The 24,657-nt window shown below is 41.4% G+C and overlaps 1 protein-coding gene across 2 annotated transcripts in view; it reads left to right on the top strand.

The window, feature by feature from the left end:
• Positions 1-24,392, top strand: part of LOC144669596 (myosin-9-like) — a 183,936-nt gene extending 159,544 nt beyond the window's left edge. For both annotated transcript variants that reach the window (XM_078532119.1, XM_078532118.1), the window contains 7 exons: positions 259-387; positions 1,759-1,847; positions 5,340-5,463; positions 7,854-8,062; positions 14,657-14,765; positions 20,489-20,661; positions 22,152-24,392. In XM_078532119.1, the coding sequence (XP_078388245.1) occupies positions 259-387; positions 1,759-1,847; positions 5,340-5,463; positions 7,854-8,062; positions 14,657-14,765; positions 20,489-20,661; positions 22,152-22,266 (948 nt within the window). In that variant the 3' untranslated portion in view covers positions 22,267-24,392. The remainder of the gene's footprint in view (positions 1-258; positions 388-1,758; positions 1,848-5,339; positions 5,464-7,853; positions 8,063-14,656; positions 14,766-20,488; positions 20,662-22,151) is intronic.
• Positions 24,393-24,657: the final 265 nt, after the last annotated feature.

Genomic DNA, 24,657 nt, shown 5'->3' with positions numbered 1-24,657 from the left:
TGCTCTCCTGACATCCAAACTTGAGCACATCCAAACAGATGGCTCTGAGAAAGCTGCTCCTTGGAACCCAGTGGTGTTCAGGCTAATTGTCCTGCCCCAACTACTCTAGCTAACTTAGCGCAAACTGGAAATTAGTCTGTGGAACTGTACACCAGTACCATACAAGAATTGTGTTTCCTGTTTTGGGAGGAGGAAAGTTGGGAGAGATACAACTAGGTGCCTGGCTGTGATATGTTACATTCTCTTTGTCTTCAACAGGCTCAGCTAAAAGACTGCCAGCATGAACTGAATGATGCTTGCAGCTCTCGAGAGGAAATCCTGACCCAATCCAAGGAAAATGAGAAGAAGCTGAAGTCACTTGAGACAGAAATGTTTCAAATGCAAGAGGTGCGAGATTAAACAATGCTATGAAATGAATTTAGAAGAAATTCTATTAAATACTGGAAGATTCTGGAACGGTAGTTTTAGCGCTCAACAGATTTTGTTTTTCATTAGTGTTGATCCAGTGCTTGCAAACCATTGAGTGACTCAGCTCCCTCTTTAATCAGAATTTGCTTATTTAATTGGCCTAATTCTGTGAATTTGACAACAGCCAGCTGAGTCATTTGGCAACTGAGGTACTTTAAAAAGTACTATATTATGTCTTTGTTGCAATAAAACTGTTGTAAAGGTCTGCATACCATTGGAACGTTTTACGCAGTGAGTGATTGACATCTGGAATGCACTCCCTGTGTGATGGGGGCAGATTCAATCGTGGCTTTCAAAAGGGAATTGGATAATTATCTGAAGAGAGAAAACTTGCAGAGCTGCAGGGAAAGAGTGGGACTGGCTGAGTTGCACTTGCAGACAGCTAGCACATACACAAAGGGCCAAATAGTCCCCTTCCGTGCTGTAACCATTCTATAATTCTAGGTACATGGTTATCCATGATTTGGGCTCTTCCATTCGTTATTTAATGCACTATGAAACTTCAGTAGGAAGGACAATATCTTGTGTTGAACATAATGCAAGTGCTGACTCAGGAGTTTAACCTCTGACAGGGTGTGCAGCAGCCAGGTAGATCTGCTTAATCTTCCACAGGAAAATTTACTTGGGAGCTAGTGCACTAAGCAAAGTTTGATCTGTAATTTTAGTATTGTTAGATACTTTCATTACCTTCAGAGTTGAATTGAATAAAAGTAAAGTCTTCAAATGTGAAGGAGCAAATGTTAGACATGTGAGTTGCAGTGAAAAGTTCTGTAAAAAGGCAACTGGTCCAGAGTAGATCTTGCCTGCTAAAAAAGGACTCCACTCAATTGAACAAAAGCCTTTGACCTCACAGGTACCTTGACCAATCCTGAAAGCTTGCAGACCTTGTTATCACTTTGGCGATAATCTCAAAGTACAGTTTTACAATCCCTAGCATTGTGTAATTCTAATTTGAGCGCTCTACATAGTGCAATGTGTGCAATGAGCTGATATCTTACCTTTGCAATATCATGGCTCATGTGTATGTTAAATGACATAGTTAAGTGCAGCCCAAGAATAGTGCAGCCCAAGAATAGTGTAACTCGAACAGAAATTTCTAAATTGACCCTGGAGTTACTAAATTACTGGGAGAATTTATGTTGGATTGGCAGGTGGAGAATGTCTGTAAGATGCATATTTCATCAACTGTTTAAATACAATTTTGGTTTGATGCATTTGTTGTGAGCTTTTTAAGAACATGACTAGTTGAACAACAGTGACTAACACTGAGCACAATTTTTTATTATCTAGGATCTTACTGCAGCAGAGCGTGCCAGGCGGCAGATTCAGCAGGAGAGAGATGAGCTGGCTGAGGAGATTGCCAGCAATTGTTCAGGAAAGTATGTACTTCTCATAAATGGGGCCTTGGTTTCATTTTCAAGTTTTGTACCATTCACACAATCGTTGTTCAGTGACTGCCCCTTCTAAGCGAAGAGAGTTAAGCAGGATCTCCTTAGAAACAGATTAGATAGATTAGAACGCAATTGATATTCTGTAGCAGATTCAGTAATCCAATATCTGGGCCCATTGGTGTGCAGTACTCCAGGGCATTGATTTAACTTGACTAGTTGATTAACCCCAGAGAGGTAAACATGTCACTAAAGGTTTGGTTTCACCCCACTTGACTACAGATAACCCTTAATGCCAAGTACCTATGGCATTGGGTGGTCTTGACTGATAAAACAGTGGAAAGCTTATGAATAGTCATTTGGTAGTATAGAACTTAAGTATTGCTGAAAAAAGAAACATGTCTCTTACCTTGCACTCTTCAGAACACTTCACAAGAATATCAATATAAGGGGATAACAATTTATACTGTATGTGAAAAGAGTGCTGATTGGTTGGCAAGTGGACTCAAGTAGATGCATTGCCATGGAGAATGCACCAGTGATGGTGACTGACAGTTAACTGCCACACATTGTTTGAAATTTAAACCAGGCAACTTGACCCTGATTGGCCAAGGCATTGCCCTGAGGAATAGGTCAGCGAATGGCTGTCACTTATTTTGTTTAGCTGAAATAGGCACAACGTCTGTACATGTTCTTTGCAAAGAACAGGGCCCTGTGTATTAATATATGTAGCTTCCAATACACGCGAATGCATGACACTACGAGCTGGACTGTCAATCTTAAATTGGTTGTCAGTGTAATTTTTAGCACATGGAGGATTATTTAGCAAATGTTGTCCAATCACAGAATCTCATCTAATGTTGGGCACTATGTTTTGAGTTTTGCAAGCACGGTCTGGTTAGATATGGTCTGTACCCTGCCCATGCAAACAGCAGCTGGGAGCATGCTGTTTGATATGATCTGCCAGTCTTTGGGACATACAGCCTACATATCTAGCATCACACTGGCACTGAACTTCATATGCCACATTACTCATTAGCGTGATAGAAAAAACATGTACACACATTGCACCTGTTTCAGCTAAACAACATAAGTGACAGTCATTCACTGACTGGTCAAGGCATTGCCCTGAGGAATCAATTGACCTGGTTAATTTGACAGTTAACTGTCAGTCACCATCACTGGTGTATTCTCCACGGCAATACCTCTATCAATCAGAGTCCACTTGCCAACCAATCAGCACTCTTTTCACATACAGTATAAATTATTGTTTTCCCCCTGATGTTGGTATTGTGAAGTGTCCAGATGAGTGCAAGACAAAAAAACTTCAACATGTCTCTTTTTTTCAGCAATGCTCAAGAAAACCTACTAGAGCTTTATCTTAGTAAGTTATATGATTTTGGCTGGATACACTCCAGAATTTCTTTACTTTGGCCAATCTATGTTTAAAATCTTTGAACTTGGAAAAATGTGATTTGCCCACATACAGGAAGGGAGTGCACTCTCTTTGAGACATTCTCTTAGGTACAGTGGTACAAGCCACTTGCATAAGTGGTTTAAACATAGTGTTTCAGAATGTCTTCATGCTACCCAAGGAGAGCCTTTGTGATGAAATCACTTAAAGCTTGGACATACTTGATCAACGAGGGGTCTACCACAATACTGACCGATATGTATATCTAACCTGGGGATGTAATAGCTGTATCCCCTTGTGGTTTGGAAGTGTATACTCATGTTTTTCATGTATGCCACTTTGACCTTGTCAAAAGCCAACACGTGGTGAGATGAGGTAGCACAGGAACATTTGTGATTGTAATCACTTACAAGTGCACTTATCACAAATAAGTGCAACTTGTCTTTGTCATATGAAATAATGAACAAACTACTGTTATGACGCGGCAGATGATGTGTGCCAGGCAGATCAAATCCACAAGGGAAACTTCATCACGCGGTCACAATGGTTTTGCAATTTGTATTTTATTTCAAGGTGCGTGCCCTGAATCTGGAAGTAATAAGTCTACCAAGACTTCAGAGATTTTTAGACAACTAAATTAAACATTTATTAACAAAAGATAGGATTTCAAGCACATGCATAGGTCTACAAATAATTACTACAATAATTCTTAAAACCCCTAATTAATCTGGCTTCCAGTTGCACCCCCGTTAAGGCAACAGTAAATAAGTTTTAACAAATAGGTTTTAAACAGATCCAGGCAAGTCAACAAAATGCCATGGACTGTTGAATTCAAAATGGCTGTTCCAGCTTTGGTTTCTGTAGACAGGCTTAATGAACAAATAATGGAGGCTTCTCACACTTCTGTTCGATCTTACAATGCCTTCCCTGACACACAGCCTCATTCCATTCCATTGTTCCATATGTCTTTGGAACTTTACCTTTCTCATAATATAAATCTCTTCATGGTGCTAGTAACCTTTGGGAAAAATAAACACTCTGCTTGGCCTAGCTTCTCTGGCTAGGTGTAACATCCTACTATCCCTTTGAAGTTCAAACTACCCTGATTTATCTAAAAATGCAAATTCCCCATACCTCACATTCTAAGACTTCAGCCATGTTTACATATTTAGCATTTCAAACCTAGCTTCTTTTGATGAGTCAAAGCCTCCAGACCAGCTGTCTCCAATTCAATTAAGTCCCATGCATATACAAAGTATCCAAACTCCACTATTAGCCTACTTTTATAATAAATCACAATTATATGAGAATTATTATACTTTTGTGACGCTACACTTCCCACAACAGTGCTTCATTTTGTTTGACATAATATGCTTCCTTGCTGTCATCTGTAAACTAACCTCTTGCAGCTTTTTGTTGGACACGACTGTATCACAGCTTTGTTACAAAAACTTGATTGATTGCCTGTGTCTCTTTGAATAGCTCGAGACCAAATATAAGAGATGCTTATTCTCTTCCAGAAATGGATGAAAAATTTTCCAATGTAATGTGTCTGGAGTGTTTTCCAATTACTAGAACAGGCTGACAAACTACTACTACTCAGCCTCACTGTGGAGATGGATAATGTCACCAGATATACAGAGCTTAATGATGCTTTAGTGAAATAAGTGATTTTTGAAGGCGTTTAAAGCAATGCATTACTCTCTTTGGAACTGGCTAGATGGTCTTCAATGTTTTTTCTCTGGCTTGATGTGTCCTTATGTTTGTGCATGTCAGGCAGCAATAGGATTAGTACTGCTGTGTTTGAGGAGCCTATCTATAACTTGCTGACCAGGCTCATGGCAGGGCTTGGAAGACTGCCACCCTGGTTGAGGTGACATTACTGCTGGCACTTTTACTACTCTAAGTGCATGCATGAGAAAGTAAGTAAGTTTAGAATAGGGTAAATGGAACTTTCAGCATTTTCCAAGTAGGGATTGGCTCTTGTTGTAGTAGCTGTCCTAACTAAGGCAGGGAACCAGTTGCAATTAAGGACTTTATTTTGACTAATGTCATTGACTCTTTTGTAGGTCTTTGGCCCTGGAAGAGAAGAGGCGCCTTGAGGCCAGGATTGCTCAGCTGGAGGAGGAGGTAGAGGAGGAGCAGACCAATGCTGAAATGGCCAATGATCGTCTCAGAAAAGCCAATCTCCAGGTATGTGCCCCATCAGTTATCACTTTGTTACTGTGAATTGCAATGAGAACATTTTTTAAAAATGCAGCCTGTGGACAATGAGAGATTCCATAAAATATTCCAGTTCCTTGACCAAATAACTCAATTGACTTGATCAATGGTGGCATCTTATGGTTGGGTCAGAAAACATTGGACTTAATTTTTTACTGGACAATCGCTGATGTGCAGAGTCATTAAACATCAGCACAGGTTGAAAATAGGTTGTGTTTATTTGTGTCACAACATTAGACGGGGAGCTCTTTTTGCACATGCTCATTTGCAGTATCAGTATCAGCTGGCACATTGGAAGCTGCAATGTAACTTGTTTGTTTCAATTCAGTGTGAGATTACATAGCCTTTGACAGATCCAGACTCCTGTTGCTAACCAGAAAGATGTCAGAAGCAGCTGCATATGCACCATCAGTTGCAATGTGGGCCAAGCGTGCAAGCACAACTATTCCTGATGCCTTTCCACTTGGCTGCAGGAGTTAGTATCGAAAATACGGCTCTAAAAATAGTATAGCTTTGATTCTTTGGCACATATGTATGCACGCACATGCTCTTGTCAAAGTGGCATTGAACCCAATGAAATTACTTTACTGTGTATATTTTATAGTTTGCCAGCCAGTCAGAATCTTGGAGTGCCTAAACTTTCATTCTCATTGTAACCTGGAAACAGTTCTTCAATAAAAGCCAGTGTATGATTAGGGCTTTGTGTGTGTGGCACAGAGTCTAAATGCTCAGGCAGATAATATGAAATTCATTTTTTTTTGTAATGGATGATTTCATTCTGCAAGTTTTGAGTTGCCTGTTGGATTTTTTTATTTAAAAACAATTGTTCTGAAGCCCTCACTAGGGGACTGACTTTGTGGACTCTGAATTCATATTGCTGAAGTACCCTTGTAATCCACTGTACTTTGGTGGGGATAACTTAATAGGGAAGTCGGTTTGTAGGAACTGCAATATGCAGGACAAATCCAACCTGCCCAATTGCCGCCCCATTAGTCTACTCTCGATCATCAATAAAGTGATGGAAGCAGTCATCGACAGTGCTATCAAGCAGCACTTGCTTAGCAATAACCTGCTCACTGACAGTTAGTTTGGGTTCCGCCATGGTCACTCAGTTTCTAACCTCATTACAGCCTTGGTTCAAACACAGACAAAAGAGTTGTACTACAGAGGTGAGGTGAGAGTGACTACCCGTGACATCAAGGCAGCATTTGACTGAGTATGGCATCAAGGAGCCCTAGCAAAACTGGAGTCAGTGGGAATCGGGGAAAACACTCTGCTGGTTGGAATCATACCTAGCACAAAGGAAGATGGTTGTGGCTGTCGGAGGTCAATCATCTCAGTTCCAGGAAATCACTGCAGAAGTTCCTCAGGGTAGTGTCCTCGGCGCAACCATCATCTTCAGCTGCTTCATCGATGATTACACCATGTTCAGCATCATTTATGACTACTCAGATGCCATGTCCAAATGTGGCAAGACCTGGACAAAATCCAGGCCTGAGCTGACAAGTGGCAAGTAACATTCGAGTCACACAAGTGCCAGGCAATGACCATCTCCAACAAGAGAGAATCTAACCATCGCTCCTTGACATTCAATGACACTACCATGGCTGAATCCCCCACTATCAACATCTGGGGGTTACCATTGACCAGAAACTGATCTGGACTAGCCATAGAAATACTGGGGCTACAACAGCAGGTGAGAAGCTAGGACTTCTGTGGCGAGTAACTCGCCTCCTGACTCCGCAAAGCCTGTCCACCATCTATAAGGCACAAGATGGAGTATGATGGAATACTCTCCTCTTGCCTAGATGAGCACAGCTCCAACAACATTCAAGGATCTCAACACCATCCAGGACAAAGCAGCCACTTGTTTGGCACCCCATCCACAAATCTTCACTCCCTTCACCAGTGTGTACCATCTACAAGATGCACTGCAGGATCTCACCAAGGCTCCTTAGACAGCACTTTCCAAATCCATGAATGCTACCATCTGGAAGGGCAAAGGCAGCAGACGCATGGGAACACCACCACTTTCCTGATTTGGAAATATATCGCCATTCCTTCACTGTCGCTGGGTCAAAATCCTGGAACTCCCTCCCTAACAGCACTGTGGGTGTACCTACACCACATGAACTGCGGCAGTTCAAGAAGGCAGCTCACCACCACCTTTTTTCAAGGGCCATTAGTGATGGGCAATAAATGCTAGCCTAGCCAGCAACACCCACATCCCAGGAAAGAAAAAAAGCCACTCTAGGGTAGTGGGGGGTGTTGTCCAAAGTGTTTCACTTCATACTCTTAGAAAAAGGTGCGAGAGTTAAAGCTGATAATGTTTTATATCTCCTAATGATTCTGTTAAACAGGTTGACCAGATAAATGCTGATCTTTCTGCTGAACGCAGCAATGCCCAGAAGTCTGAAAATGCTCGCCAGCAACTAGATCGTCAGAACAAGGAGCTGAAAGCCAAGCTGCAGGAGTCGGAGAATGTTGTCAGATCTAAATATAAGGCAAACATCACAGCATTGGAGGCCAAAATTGCTCAGCTGGAGGAACAACTTGATGCGGAGACTCGGTACAAATAGATCAGAACTATAGATTAAATATGCCAGGAACAGATATTTTGGGAAGGAGGTGGGGAAACACTTGTTTTTAAAATGATTGGAAGCCAAGTACCCAAAACAAATAAGGTCCATAATTTGACCCAAGGAGTGTCACTTAGCCTGCATAAATGGTGGATTTGGGAAATGTAAATGCTGCAGTTTAACGTTAGTGCTGTTTCAAAGTTATAGACTCGTAGACGTCTACAGCACAGAAGAAGGCCATTCGGCTCATCGTGTCTGCGCTGGTCAACAAAGATCTGACTACACATCCCATTTTCTAGTGCTTGGGCCATAGCCCTGGAGGCTATGGCAACACAAGTGAATATTTAAATACTACTTAAATGTTACGAGAGTTTCTGACTCAACCACCCTTTCAGGCAGAGAGTTCCAGACTCCCACCACCCTCTGGGTGAAAAAATTCCTCCTCAATTTCCCTCTTAGCCTTCTACCTCTTACCTTTAAATCTATGCCCCCTGGTTATTGACCCTTCTACTAATGGAAGAAGTGCCTTCCTATCTATGCCCCTCATAATCTTTTACACCTCTATCAGGTCCCCTCTGAACCTTCGCTGCTCCAAGGAAAACAACCCCAGCCTATCCAATCTTTCCTCATAGCTCAGACCCTCCAGCCCAGGCAGCATCCTGGTAAATCTCCTCTGCGCCCTCTCCAGTACAATCACATCCTTCCTGTAATGTGGTGACCAGAACTGCACGCAGCACTCCAGTTCAATTTGCAATTGCAAGTTGCAATTGAGACATATTTTTACACTGAAGGATAGCCCAAGATAGGGCAGAGTTCCCTTGTGATCTGGTAGTGCTTTGGTATCAATTCCGCTGTGCACCACTTCTTCAGTGATAACACAAATTTAAAAAACACAAATTATAGAATGGCTACAGTACAGTAGGAGGCCATTTGGTCTGTTGCATCCATGCTGACTCTGTGCAGAGAATTCACTTCCCTGCCCTTCCTGAAACCCTGAAAATTCTTTCCCTTCAGGTGCTTAATCGATTCCCTTTTGAAAATCATGATCGAATCTGTTTCAACCACAGTCTCAGGCAGTACGTTCCAGATCCTACATTCGTATTTTTTAAAAAAGATTTCCTCATGTCACCATTGGTTCTGTTATCATGTCCTCTGGTTCTCAACCTTTCCACTAACGGAAACCATTTCCCCTTATCTGCCCCATCTAAACCCCTCATGATTTTGAATACATTTATCAAATCCCTCCTCAACCTTCTCTTTAAAGCGAGCAACCCCAGCTGTTTTGATCTATCCACAAAACTGAGGTCCCTCATCCCTGTAACCATCCTTGGACTCTTTTCTACCCCCCCTCAAATGTCTTTACATCCTTCCTAGTGTGCCCAGAATTAGACACAATCTTCCAGTTGAGCCCAAACCAGTGTTTTATAAAGATTGTTCATAACTTCTTTGCTTTTATACTCTGCCTCTATTTCTAAAGCCCAGGATAGGATCCCCAATGCTTTTTTAACCACTTTCTCAACCTGCGCTGTCACCTTCAATGATTTGTACACATATACCTCCAGGTTTCCCTGTTCCTGCACCCTTTTTACAATTATCCTTGATTTTATATTGCCTCCCTTTGTTCTTCCTACCAAAATGTATACTTTACACATCCCTGTCTGAAATTTTCATCTGCCATGTGACTGCCCATGCCAATGTCTATGCCCTCTTGAAATCTGTCGCTATCCTGCTCACGGTTCACAATGTTTCCAAAGTTTGTGTTATCTGCAGATTTTGAAATTGTGTCCTGTACAAGTCTAGGCCCATGTTATTAATATATATCAAGAAAAGTAGTGGCCCAGGTAACAATCCCTGGGGAACCCCACTGTATACCTTCCTCCAGTCCAAAAAACAACTGTTCACCACTAATCGCATTTCCTGTCACTCAGCCAACTTGGTATCCAGGCTGCTGCTGTCACTTTTATTTGATTTGCTTCAACTTTGCTAGCCTATTATAGGGCACTTTGTCAAACACCTTTTTGAAGTTCCATGTACACTACATCAAATGTATTACCCTCATCAACCTTTGCTGTTAATTCATCAAAAAACTCAATCAAGTTAGTTAAACAGTTTGCCTTTAACAAATCTCTGCTGGCTCCCCTTAATCACTTGGACAATTGTGGATTAATTCTTAATTTTTGTCCCGGATTATTGTTTCTAAAAGTTTTCCCACTACCAAAATTAAACTGACTGACCTGTAGTCGCTGGGTTTGTCCTTACACCCTTTTTTGCATAAAGGTATAATATTTGCAATTCTCCAGTTTCTTGTATTACCCCTGTATCCAAGGAGCATTGGAAGATTATGCTGATGTCTCCATAATTTCCACTCCTGCTTTCCTTCATCCTGAGGTGCATCCCACACTGTCCTGGTGACCTATCAACTTTAAGTGCAACTAGCCTTTCTAATACCCCCTCCATCAATTTTTTAGCCCATCCAGGATCCCAACTACTTTCTCTTTCACTTTACTATCCCAGTTTAAAGTAGGATAATTGAAGGCCCCCATTAGTTTTTGCATCTCTCTGTAATTTCCCTGCAAATTTGTTCCTCTATATCTTGTCTGCTAGTTGACGACCTATTGCATACGTCAGTAGCGTAGTGGTACCTCTATTTTTTCTTCACTCTAACCAAATAAATTCTATCCTTGACCCTTTATAGAATGCCCTCTCTCTAGCACTGTAATATTATCCTTGATCAACACTGTCATCTCTCATCTTTTCTGTCTTTCCTGAACACTTTGTATCCAGGAATATTTATTACCCAATCCTGCTCATTTTCTTGAGCCAGGCCTCCCATTATCATCGCACCATCAAATTTCCATGTGGCTACCTGCACCTCACTAACCTTGTTTACTGTCCTTTGTGTGCTTGCGTACATGAACTGTAAACCTAATTTAGACCTTATTGCGTTTCCTTTTACTCTGACCCCATCTAATAGCTTATTATTTCTTACTCTAGGTTCTATCTGTCCCAATCCTTTATGTACCATGTTTTTCCTTTCTAATGCTACAACCTGGTTCCAATCCCCCCCTGCCTAGTTAATTTAAATCCTCAATAATAGCACAAGAAAACCGCCCTGCCAGGACATTGGTCCCAGTTCTGTTGAAGTGTAACCCATATAAATTCCACCTCCCCTGCCACCAGCCCCAATGACCCTTGAATTTAAAGCACTCCTTCCATCTATTCAGCTTTGCATTCACCTGTGTCATCCTATTTCTGTATTCATTAAATTGTGGCACTGGAAGTAATCTGGAGATTAGTATCTTTTGAGTTACTGTTCGCTCACCACCATCTTCACTCCCTGCACCACCACATACAGTGGCAGCAGTGTGTGCCATCTACAAGGTGCACTGCAGCAACTCACCACGGCTCTTTCAGCGGCACCTTCCAAACCTGCGACCTCTACCACCTAGAAGAACAAGGGCAGCAGATGCATGGGAACTCCAACACCTGCAAGTTCCCCTCCAAGCCACATACCATCCTGACTTGGAATTATATCGCTGTTCCTTCACTCTCGCTGGGTCAAAATCCTGGAACTCCCTCCCTAACAGCACTGTGGGTGTACCTGCAACACATGGACTGCAGTGGTTCAAGAAGGCAGCACACCACTTTTTCAAGGACAATTAGGGATAGACAATAAATGCTGGCATAGCCAGCAAAGCCCATATCCCATGAACAAATTTTTAAAATCTCTTCACTGCTCAAGGAAAAGCAATACTGACTGACTTTCTGTATTGACTTTAATTTGGGAGGGTATGCATGGGACAGTCAAGTTTTAAATACCATTGATCAGTTTCCCACTTCCAAATACCTTTTAACCTTGCAAAAAATAAGACTAAGCTTTCACCAACTAGGTTAGTAAATACCCTACACAATGTGAAGATGCACCATGAGTTGCAGGAAGGTCCCAGGTTTGATCCTTGGTCTGTGGTTAGTTAACTGATCTTAGTTGGGGCAGGTTTAGGCCATAACCTCTGAGCTTGGGAAGGGAGAATATTAGTTAGTGATGACCCTCTGATTAAATAGCCATTTGGTAGTACAGAACTTGAGTATTACTGAAAAAAGACCAATGCTTTTTGTCTTGCACTCATCAGGACAATTCGCCAGAATACCAAATTGCAAAGGGAACAATTTACACTGCATGAGAAGAGAATGCTGATTGGTTGGTTGGCAAGTGGACTGTGTTTGGTAGAGGTGTGGCCATGGAGAATGCACCAGTTAACTGATAACTGACAGTTAACTGCCAAGCTTTGTTTACATTCAAACCAGGCAGCTTGACTGGTCAAGGCATTGCGCTAGAGAATGAACCAGGGAATGACTGTTGCCTGTTTTCAATTGATAAAGGTGCAATGTTCCTCCTGTCTGCAAAAACATGGCCCTATGTATTAATATTTGTAGCTTCTAGCACATGTAAATGAACCTGACTGATGATCTTAAATTGGTTGTCAGTGTAATTCTTAGCACAGTCAGGATTGTTTAGGCAAATGTTGTCCAATTGTGGAATCGCATCTACTGTTGAACACTCTTTTTTGAGCTTTGCAAGCACGAGCTGCTTGGCTAGGGTCAGTACTTTGCCTGTTGTGAACAGCCGAAGGGACATGCTGTTTGACCCACCAGTCTTTGGGACATACGGCCCATATACCTAGCATCACACCAGAACTGAAATTCTATACCACATTACTCATTTGTGTCCACTGTACTCACTGCTCCCAATGCGGTCTCCACTACATTGGGAAGACTAATCACAGACTGCGTGATCCGTTTGTGGAACACCTTTGTTCAGTCCGCAAGCATGACCCAGACCACCTTGTCGCTTGCTATTTCAATGCACCACCTTGCTCCCATGTCTACATGTCCACCTTGGCCTGCAATGTTCCAGTGAAGCCCAACGCAAACTGAAGGAACAGCATCTTATTTTCCGATTAGACACTTTACAGCCTTCCGGATTTAACAATGATTTCAAAAACTTTAGCCTATTGAATCATTAACCCTTACCATCTTTACCACTTTTTTTACTTTTGTTTATCTATTTAATTATTTTCGTTTTTTATTATTATTTTATTGTTTTTATCCTTTTTCCCCAATCCCCCCACTTTCCTCCTTACCCCCACCCTCCTCAACTCCCACACAGGGCTATCTGTCACTTGTTTCTATGTTGCGCTTTCACAGAGCGCTAACCCTTGTTCGGCTATTAACGCATTCTGCTATCTTACCTTGATGCCACTATCAGAACTTTCTTCAGTTTTTAACACTGCCGTTAATACTCCCTTTGTCTTGTGTCCATGACATCTTTCAGTCTCTCCTGAGCTCCCACCTGTCCCTGACCTATTTTTCTCAACCTGCTCCACCCCCTCTTAAACAGTATAATATCCATCACATTTCTACTGCCCTTTAGCTCTGAGGAAGAGTGATATGGACTCGAAACATTAACTCTCTCTGTCTCTCCACCGATGCTGTCAGGCCTGCTTAGTTTTTCCAGCATTTTCTGTTTTTATTTCAGATTTTCAGCATCTGCCATCTTTTGCTTTTACTCATTTGTGTTTTAGACAGTATGTCGTTTTGGCTTGACGGCAGCATCCTGTTAGTGGAGAATACCACTCGTTTTGCTATTGCACAGTAGCAGCTTGAAATGGCTAGCTTCACCTGTTGCTCAAACTTTTGAGATAGCTTATTTTTTCAGGGTACTCTGAGGTAGACTGGGCACTTTTCAGGAACAAAAGTGGCAGCCTTAGGTCCATTCATGAGTTTGCACAATATGCAGCGTGCAATGCCCTGATAAGGGCAGCCATTATCCTGTAGGATGGCTTTGACGTACCCTATTGCAGCATCAAGCTTGCACAGTGAACAAATGGCCTTATTTACGAGCCTGTCAATAAAGCCAATCTTTTAGCGCGTGGAACTGTAGGAATCCCAATGTGTATATTGACCAGTGAAGGTAGGCTTGCAGTAGACGGTAGTGAACCCACTGGGAGATTTCCCAACTAGCACTTCAAGGAAAGGGAGCTCGTTTGACTTCCATTTCAAATGTAAATTTGAGCACAGGATGGAGCCCATTAAAGTGTGTAAGAAAATTCTTACGTGCAGCTGCAGATTCAAATATAGTAAAGGTATCATCCATATATCGGAAATATGTAAGGGGTAGGAGGTTAGTTGTCATTCCATCGAAGATGCATTTGCAAGGGCTGGGCCTAGAGGGGATCCTATGGCAATGCCATCTATTTGGCCATAAATAATGTCATTAAAACTGAACTCAACTGCATGAGTTGCTAAGTTCATAAGTTCAATGAATACTGATTCAGACAATGGCAGCAGGTCATACATTGGTGAATAGGCTAACAATGTCGAATGAACACATGGTTTAGCTGAATGAATACTTGGTTTAGGAGAGGATGGGGCTACCTGTAATGTTCCAAAACATCAAATAGCCTGTAATGTTGGCTTAGCCTCATAAATAAAGAAGTACAGGAGGCTATCACACATCTGTCTTCAGTAAGTGTTATCACTTTGAGAAAATTTGCAAACTAACTTTACTGTCCTTATCAAACTAGCGATAAACAAGCTGCCAGTAAGATGGTGCGTCGCTCTGACAAGAGGCTGAAGGAGTTGATGCTGCAGATGGAGGATGAAAGACGCAATTCTGATCAATACAAAGACCAGGTCAGTCGCAGCTTTTGATGCTGTCTATTGCACGATATGCTTTTGAAACGTGAGCCACACAAGTTCGTAGGCAGAACAAAGAAGGTGGTTCTGCACAGCCAATATGAGGACCTAGGCATCAAATTAAGAAGCAGAACCTCAAAGGTCATAATCTCTGGATTATTACCTGAGCCACATGCAAGTTGGCATAGGACAAATCAGGGAGATGAATGTGTGCCTCAAAGACTGGTGTGGGAGAAGTGGGTTCCAGTCTGTGGGGCACTGGCACCAGTACTGGGGAAAGGAGGATCTGTACAGTCAGGACAGTCTACACCTGAACTGTGCTGGGACCGGTGTTCTTGCAAGCACATAACAAAGGAAGTGGAGAGGGTTTAAACTAAATAGTGGGGGCAAGTGATCAAATTTGGAAAGATGTGGTAAACCAAAGAATAGAGACAAGGCAAAGGAGAAAGGTACTATTACGGGAAATGAAGAACAGAATGCGACAGGAAGGGAGAGTAAATCAACGGATTAAATTAGAGGCTATATATTTTTTTTAAAAACTGAAATGCACGTAGCATTCAAAACAAAACAAAATGATGAACTGAGAGACCACATAGAAATAAATAATTATGATTTGATAGCCATCACGGAGACATGGCTGCAAGAGGACATGGATTGGGACCTGAATTTTGAAGGGTACAGGATACTTAGGAAGAAAAGGAAGCGAAGAAAAGGTGGAGCGGTGGCTCTGTTAATGATGGTATTAGCACAATAGAGAGGGATGACCCTAGTTCAGGAAACCAGGGTGTAGAAACGATTTGGGTAAAGGCAAGAAGTCACTTGTGAGAGTTGTGTACAGGCCCCCTAACAGTAGCCATGCTAAGGTTGAACATAAAGGAAGAAATAATTGGAGCTTGTCAGAAAGGCATGGCGATAATCATGGGAGATTTTAATTTACATATAGACTAGAAAAGTCAGATGGGCATAGATAGCCTAGATGAGGAGTACATTGAATATTTTCAGGATAGTTTCTTGGAATAACATGTTCTGGAGCCAACCAGAGAGCAGGCTATACTACACCTGGTATTTTGCAATGAGATGGGAGTAATTAATTAACTTATAGTGAAGGCACCCCTAGGTAGCAGTGACCATAATATGATTGAATTTTACATTCAGTTTAAGGGAGAGGGGAGTGGGTCTGAGACTAAGTTTTTAAACTTTTAAGGGCAACTATGAGGGCATGAAAGCTGAACTGGCAAATTAGAATAAGGGATATGTCAATAGAGATGCAGTGGCTAATATTTAAGGGGATGTTTCAGAATACACAGAACAGATACATTCCAACGAGTAAGAAAAAGTCCAAGGGACAGCCACACCGTCCGTGGTTAACTAGAAAAGTTAAAGATAGTATCAAGCTTAAAGAAAAAGTATATAATTGTGCAAAGACAGGCAGAAGGCCAGAAGATTGGACAGAATGTAAGGAACAGCAAAGAATAACTAAAAGACTAATCAGGAGGGAAAAATTAGAGTATGAGAGAAAGCTGGCTAGCAATATAAAATCAGATCGATAGAGTTTTTATACATATTTTAAAAAGAAAAGTTAACAAAGTGAGCATTGGTCCCATAGAAAGTGAGTCTGGAGAATTGATAATTGAAAACAAGGAGATGGCAGATGAATTGAACAGGTATTTTGCATCAGTTTTCACTATAGAGGATATAAGCAACATCCCAGAAGCAGCTATAAACCAGGAAATGGAAGTGGGGAAGGAAGTCAAGAAAATTACAGTCACCAGAGAAGTGGTCCTGAGTAAATTGTTGGAGCTGTGGGCTGACAAGAGCCTGGGTCCTGATGAACCCCATCCTAGGGGTTTAAAAAAAGTGTCCAGTGAGATAGTTGACGTATTGGTTTTAATTTTCCAAAACTCGCTAGATTGAAAGATAGCAAATGTAACTCCATTATTCAAAAAGGGAGGGAGACAGAAAGTGGGAAACTGCAGGCCAGTTAGCTTAACATTTGTCGTAGGGAAAATGTCAGAAGCTATCATTAAAAAGTTAGAGCAGGGCACTTGGATAAGCTCAAGATCATCAGGCAGAGTCAACATGGTTTTGTGAAAGGGAAATTGTGTTTAACCAGCTTATTGGAGTTCTTTGAGGAAGTAACATGTGCTGTGGATAAAGGGGTACAGGTGGATATACTGTACTTAGATTTCCAGAACGTATTGATAAAGTGCCACATCAAAGGTTATTGTGGAAAATAGAAGCTCATGGTATAGGGGGTAATATATTGACATGGATAGAAGATTGGCTGGCTAACAGGAAGCAGAGAGTAGGCATAAATGGGTCTTTTTCAGGTTGGCAAGATGTATCGAGTGGTGTGCCACAGGGATCAGTCCTGGGACCTTAACTGTTTACAATTTATATAAATGACTTGGATGAAGGGATGGTTGTCAAATTTGCTTGTCAAAGATGACACAAAGATAGGTAGGAAAGTAAGTTGTGAAGAGGACATAAGGAGGCTACAAACAGATATAGATAGGTTAAGTTAGGGGGCAAGGATCTGGCAAATGAAGTATGATGTGGGGAAATGTGAAATTGTCCACTTTAGCAGGAAGAATGAAAGAGAAGCATATTATCTAAATGGTGAGAGATTGCAGAGGGATCTGGGTGTTTTAGTGCATGAATCACAAAAGGCTAGTATGCAAGTACAGCAAATAATTAGGAAAGCTAATAGAATGTTATCATTTATTGCATGGGGAATTGAATACAAAGGTAGGGAGGTTTTGCTTCAGTTGTACAGGACACTAGTAAAACCACATTTTGAGTACTGTGTACAGTATTGGTCACCTTAATTAAGGAAGGATGTAAATGTGTTGGAAGCAGTTCAGAGAAGGTTTACCTGACTAATACCTGGAATGGGGGAGTTGTTTTATGAGGAAAGGTTGGACAGACTAGGCTTGTATCCGCTGGAGTTTAGAAGAGTAAGAGCTGACTTGATTGAAACATATAAGATCCTGAGGGGTCTTGACAGGTGGATGTGGAGAGAATGTTTCCCCTTGTGGGAGGGTCTAGAACTAGGAGTCACTGTTTATAAATAAGGGATCACCCACTTAAAACAGAGAGGAGGCGAAGTTTTTTCACTCTCTTCCTGAAAAGGTGGTGGAAGCAGAGTCTTTGAATATTTTTAAGGCAGAGGCAGATAGATTCTTGGTAAGCTGGGGGTTGATAGGTCATTGGTGGAATGCAGATTTCAGGTTACTGTTAGATCAGCCATGATCTTATTAAATGGCGGAGCAGGCTCAAGGGGCTGAATGGCCTACTCCTTGTTCGTATATTCCTTTTACCCTGAAACACTTTCTAAGCCATACAAAACATTTGCCTTGAGATTGATGATGTATAGTTTCATGCTGTGATATGTCTTCTGACAAGCCAATTTCTTCTCACTGAGAAACCTATCTGCAAAATTTGTAAATTGCAGTAAAGGTGTGTGCATATTTTCTTCCACATTATAACATATACAGCAGCCCAGATTATTAAATCAAGAACAGAAGTATTTATCTTCCTATTATAGCCAGCATTTTTTCTGTTCTATGACTCCTGCTGGAGCTTGTGACCTTCTGCTCATCCTCTGGTGGTACTACTTTCAAACTGACTGCTGGGAGGAGCAGTCTGAGGATAACTCTGAATTCCCTCCCACTCTGGGAGAAACTACTTGAACTCCGTTTAATACTTCCTGCCAGCAGCATAACTCATATCACATGCCATGAGCGTCAACTTTAACCATTTGGTCTTGAGTCCTTCTGACATCAACTTTTCAATCACCTGGCTCTGAAACAGCAGCTTTAAATTTTTTGCCAAATGTCGCAGTTCCTTTGTACTGCAATGCCCATGATGCACGTCATCCATAGCTTTGTCATCTCAGCCTCTTGCAGGTGTGAAGCCTGTTCCAGGCTAGGCTACACCAAATTCACCCAGTCATTTCTGCCTGGACTTGATGGGCCAACTGGCTTCCTTTTGTGCCGTTGTGACTCTGTCTTACTGGAAGAGAACCCTGGGGGTCTCCAGAATATCAATGTTTGATTTATCCAGTGGAATGTTGAATAAAATGGACAAGTAGTAGAATACAAGTCAGAGAAAGTCTTAATTAAATTGCATAGTGTTCTGGTGAGAACTCATTGTGAGCACTGTGTGCTTTCCAAGTCACTATGGACACAAGGGAGACATTCAAGTTGTAGATACAGTGCAGGGAAATGCCATTTGTCTAAATGATCCTTCTGCGTCATTTCCATTTTCATTTAATGTCCAGCTAATGAGATTGTTTCTTCATGCAGAATTCAGCTTGGTCTTAAGCAACCTCAGCCCCCGAAATGGTGTCACCTGTGACACAGCTGGTAGTGCTGTTGCCTCTTGAGTCAGAAGTGAGTATAGGGAACAGAAGGATGGAGCAGATGAATTCAAGCCCCATTCCAGAAATCTGAGCACAGTTGAGGATTGAGGGAGTGCGGCACTGTTGGAAGAGACTGTGTCTGCTCTTTCACGTGGAAGTAAAAGATCCCACAATGCTGAAGAGCAGGGAAATTCTCCCTAGTGTCCTCGCCAGCATTTATCCCTTAACCAATAGCACTAAAACAGATTATTTGGTCATTATGTCATTGCTGTTTGTGGGAGCTTGCTGTGCCATGTTTCCCACATGAAACAGTGACTACACCTCAAAAGTATCAGCTGTAATGATCCGAGTGTCTGAAAGTTGCTATATAAATACCATGTTTTCTTTAACTCTGACACTATGCTTCAGCCAGAAACTAACACTCTGTTTATAAAGCAAAAAAAACCCATGTCAGATCAGAGGTGCAAAAATAATACATGCCAAAGAAAATATTAGGAGAGTGGGCCAAAAGCTTAGGCAAAGAGGTGAATTTTAAGAGGAGAGAGAGATGGAGGTACCTAGGAAGGGAATCCAGAACATAGACTGCTGAGAGCTGCAGGAAATCATAACATTACATGAAATATAACTGGTGGCTGAAGTTGACATATACCCAGCACAAGCCCATTAGGTTTAAGGTAGTAATCTCCAGATTACTCCTGGTGCCACACAGTAGTGAGTATAGGAACAGAAGGATAGAGCAGATGAATGCATGGCTGGAGAGATGGTACAGGAGGGAGAGCTTTAGATTCCTGGGGCATTGGGACCGTTTCTGGGGGAGGTGGGACCTCTACAAGTTGGATCGGTTCCATCTGAACAGGAATGGGACCAACATCCTCACAGGGAGATTTATAAGATTGAGGGGCATAGATAGGGTGGATAGGAAGGCACTTTTCCCTTTAGTAGGGGAATCAATAACCAGCGGGCATAGATTTAAGGTAAGAGGTAGAAGGCCAAGAGGGGAGTTGAGAATTTTTTTCACCCAGAGGATGGTGGGAGCCTGGAACTCACTGCTTGAAAGGGTGGTTGAGTCAAAAACTCTTGTAACATTTAAGTATTTAGATATTCACTTGCGTTGCCATAGCCTCCAGGGCTATGGGCCAAATGCTGGAAAATGGGATTAGTGTAGTCAGAACTTTGTTGACCCGCATGGATGAGATAGGCCGAATGGCCTCCTTCTGTGCTGTAGACCTGTATGAGTCTGAGGTTTACTTTAGCCATGTTTCTCTCTGAAGAAAACAAGGCCATGGTAAAAGCCGCTGCCTAGCAGCGATTGGCTATCTGGAGAAATGGAGGTTATCCCCTCATGTCTGTCTTGCAGGTTGAGAAAGCCAATTCCCGTTTGAAGCAGTTGAAACGGCAGCTGGAGGAGGCAGAAGAGGAAGCCCAGCGTGCCAATGCTTCCCGCAGAAAACTGCAGCGAGAACTTGAAGATACTACTGAAACTGCAGATGCAATGACCCGTGAAGTCAGCGCACTCAAGAGCAAGCTCAGGTAAGAGGGTGACAAAGTACTAATCCTCGAATAATCCTGCTTTGAGCACATTGAAAAAGCAATGTATTTATGCATTTAAGTTAACTGGGCCTGTCCAACTCTTGTTTATATTCTGGTCACATTTTATGGTGCTGCTTTCACTTTGTTATAGTTAACACCTTGGAAGGAGGAGAAGCTCAGGATGTGTATGTTGAAGCCTCTGCCCAAGCAATGAAACAACATTCAATTATGAAGTAGCAGAAGTAAAATATATTTAATTTACTGGGACAAGTCCAAAGCGCTGCTTTAAATCAAGATACAGGGGGTGGAAAAGGAGAGGAATACAAAGAAAATTAGAAAGGGACAACCAGGTGGTAAATTTGTAAAACTTAATTAATGAAACGGGAATGAGAGAGAAGTGTTTCATTTGACCTGGAAATTTAAACTGAAAAGGAAAACTAAGGATATGGAAACTGAACAGTTTTTTTTTTCAATTACAGCTTTCTAAAAGGGCTTGTCAGTTTTTTAGTTTTCTAGTCATTGTGCCAGTCAGCAGAAAGGGTTTGTGATTTTCAGCAGGTATATTAAGCCAGTTTGATGAAGCTGAAGCAAGTTTCACAGTGGAAAAAATAAAGTCTGCGTATAGAGTGTAAATGCACGTCCTCTTTTTGAGTATAGTGTCATGATAACAATGTTTTACTTAACTCAAACAACAGATGGTTGATTCTGCATATTCAGTCTGCTGCCTGAGGGGAGAGAATCAAGTGGTGGAGCTGCTTCACAGAATACAAGTTTTCTGTTATGATCTCTGGGTCTCTCCATCATTTGTTTGGACATAGAACAGGTTAAAGCACTCTCCAAATTGTAGCGATTTCAAGGTCCACTTACTGAAATGGCTAGGAAAATGTCTAGCACAAAAAGCCCACCAGCTTGATATTTTAGTCAGCGCTGAATCATTCCAATCCTTTTGAAGATGGGTTGCATAAACTTGGTTTGTATCTCCTAGAACTTAGAAATTTAAGAGGTGATCCAATTGAGATGCTTAAACCTAGAATGGAATTTGACAAGTCAGGGTAAATGGCCTACTGTGTTGTTATGAGATATTAGCCAAAACATGGCCTCGAGTCCAGGTAATACACAACTGCAAGGAAATGTGGGTACATGTGAATGGTGATAAGATGCTAGTTTATTTAAATAGGGCTACGAGTCAACCTGTTCAAGCATAGTCCTTTGGAATTGGCTTTGACTTCAGTCTGTGCTATTGGTTAAAAAAATTGCCAGTTTTAAGGCTCCCAATTAGAGTTTGTTGAGTCCTAAGCTAAATGCTGGTGGGCACAACTTGAATTGTAATCTGTCTGGAAATGGGTGACTGGAGGGGAAGCTCTGACCTCCATCTGATCTGTCCCATCATTGAACTGAAACTACTGCATATTGAAAAAGACTAATCTGCCATTCACAAAACTGCTTGACATAAAATTCAATGAGAAATATTTAAATATTTTTCTTTGTAGGCGCGGGGATGTGGGATTCACTGTGCGCCGTACCGCAGGCAGAAAACTGGATGAAATCTCGGATGATGATGTTGAAGGTCGTGGTGATGCAGGAGATCCCAAAGCTGCTGAATAAATGCCAAAACTCCAACCTACACTCAGTGTAAACACCATCATTGGGCCAATTGTTAAGATATTTTAAAATGCATAGCTGTGTATTTTATTCTGCAGCAGGTAACATCAGGGCACAATCCCCCTCTCCTTTCCCCCTCCGCTTTATATTACTTCTTTCTGAATAATTTTGTAATGTGCTAATAGCATAGAACAGTTATTATGTATCAGGAAGAACAAGGCTCTCATATGTGCAGCAGCGCACCCAGTGAAGAAGGGTTAAGGTTTAACCCCAATGTAGAATTATATTTCTTCAAATAATCGCAACTCTGCAATTCTCAGCTTGTGACCTGACTTGGCCTGGAATTGAGCCTGTGGAGCAGTCCTTTTCATTTTCCTTTGATTTTTTTGTCTTTGTTTTACTTTGGGTTAGGATTTTAGTATTGTGATTCAGGAATGTAGCATTTTGTTGGGCAGGAGGCTCTTGGAACTAGTGTCTAGTTTTAGACAACAAAACTGTTATGTTGTTTTGACAATCCTTTAAAACCATTTTGTGGGGCTCACACAGCGTAAATTGACAATTCAGTGGCTTAGAAACATCAATGGGTGTTGTAAATATGGCACAATGATCTAAAAACTCAATTACAGAGGAATGCCTTAACATGTGCTAACAGCAGTTCTGTCTCATGTGGAAATATCTCATTTCATATTTGAAGTCTTGCTGCTTGGTGTTGGTTCCTAGTTGGAGCAGGCTACCCAATCACTGCCCGAGAGATTTCAGTGTATTCGAGAACAGAATTTTGAAGTTTCCCTTTCCCTATTGATGTGAATTGGCTCAGGTGGCAACAGAGAACATTAACTTCTAACTGGAAGCCCAACTGTTCAGTTTGCCTTTGTGTTTGTTGATGCTCAGCCAGCCAGTGTGCTTTCTCCAACACCCGTTTATTTTCTGTGAACTTAATTGTGACAATCCTTCTTTTCTAGCTTTAGTTATTGGGATATACCTATTTCCATTTTCATGGGAAAGGAGAGAAGGGAGTATACCATTTTTCTCCAGTTGTTGCCAATTAATGTTTTCAGGTAATGACCTAGTTTGGAATGTCAGTTTCCAGAACATGCAGTTAGCATGGGCATTCCTCCTATTCTAAAAGCAAGGCTTATAACCGGTACTGCCAGTTCTCTGTGACACCTTCCTGTGGTGCAAAATGCAAGCATTACAACTCCCACCTAAGCCAGTTATTTATGAAGTGTTCTGCTTGGTTCAGAATGTCTGTTGTCAGATCCCTGTGCAAGAGGGTTACAGTACTGGCCCTGGGAGAAGAGATGCATGCTCATCTAACACTGCAGACAGTAAAAGTCAAACCTGGCCAGTTCCAAGATTTCTCTGCAAATGTTTTAATGTGCAATGACATCTAAGAAGACTGTTGAAAGGAAACGCCTAGATATATATATTCATTTTTATCCAAATGAGTATTGCTTCATAGTTGTATTGGAAACAGTTTTTGATAATCTGTTGGCTTTACTGGATTTGTAAAATGACTTCATTTCCTGTGATTCTTTTAAGGACCAAATATATATTTAAAACAGGAAAAATATAATCAAGAAAAATTTGTTAATGGATTCTCATTTTTTTATATATATATATGTATAATGTAACCATTTGCTCTGGCCAATCATGACCTTTTTTCTGAGCGCTGGCCTCCAATTAAAAGAAAAATAAAACTGGAAAATGTGTTAAAACTTAAACTGCACAGTTTTAAGTTCAGTGGCCATGTTTGGTGAGGGATGCAGTATGCACTGGGTGCATCAGGAGATCCCACATGCATTTTCCCTTATTTACTGAATTTTTTGGGACCTTGGTTTAATGTGTTTTACATACACAACACAGAAGTATTGGGCTAAGAGAGTAAAAAGTGTCTCACTTTCCTGTATGCTGCAACATGTTTCGCACAAGAGAAGTTGCTCCATTTTTCTTTCTGTCAGGGTTGCTATAGAAACTGGTTAAATTCACAACAGACACACACGCACTCTCATATATTTTTATAAAAGTGCCTTAAGCATGTGTCACACCAGTGCCGCTAAACTGAATTGTAACTGTGGTTTACAGATGTTGCCACAAATGTGTTACAAATAAAGTTTATTGAAAAAGCATGGTTGGTGTGGAATGTTTGTCAGCTTTGCCATTTTGTGTTGTTCATGAGAAATAACTCCATTTTTTATGATGTTCCTTGCTGTGCTATCCTGCAATAGTGAAGGGCTGCTCCCTGATTGCTAGCAGTGTACCTGTTCAGACACATTTGCTTTTCAACTTTGTACAGTTTGAAGCTCCACATCCATCTCTCTGTCTCATGTTCTGACCTACGAGCCCTTGGGATATCAGTTCTCTGCATGCGTATGGAGTGTCCTGATTTTTATT

This window comes from Cetorhinus maximus, chromosome 29, assembly GCF_964194155.1.
Source record: "Cetorhinus maximus chromosome 29, sCetMax3.hap1.1, whole genome shotgun sequence".
NCBI lineage: Eukaryota > Metazoa > Chordata > Chondrichthyes > Lamniformes > Cetorhinidae > Cetorhinus > Cetorhinus maximus.
Note: the sequence above shows the minus strand (reverse complement) of the source record. Positions and strands in the feature narration are given on the sequence as shown.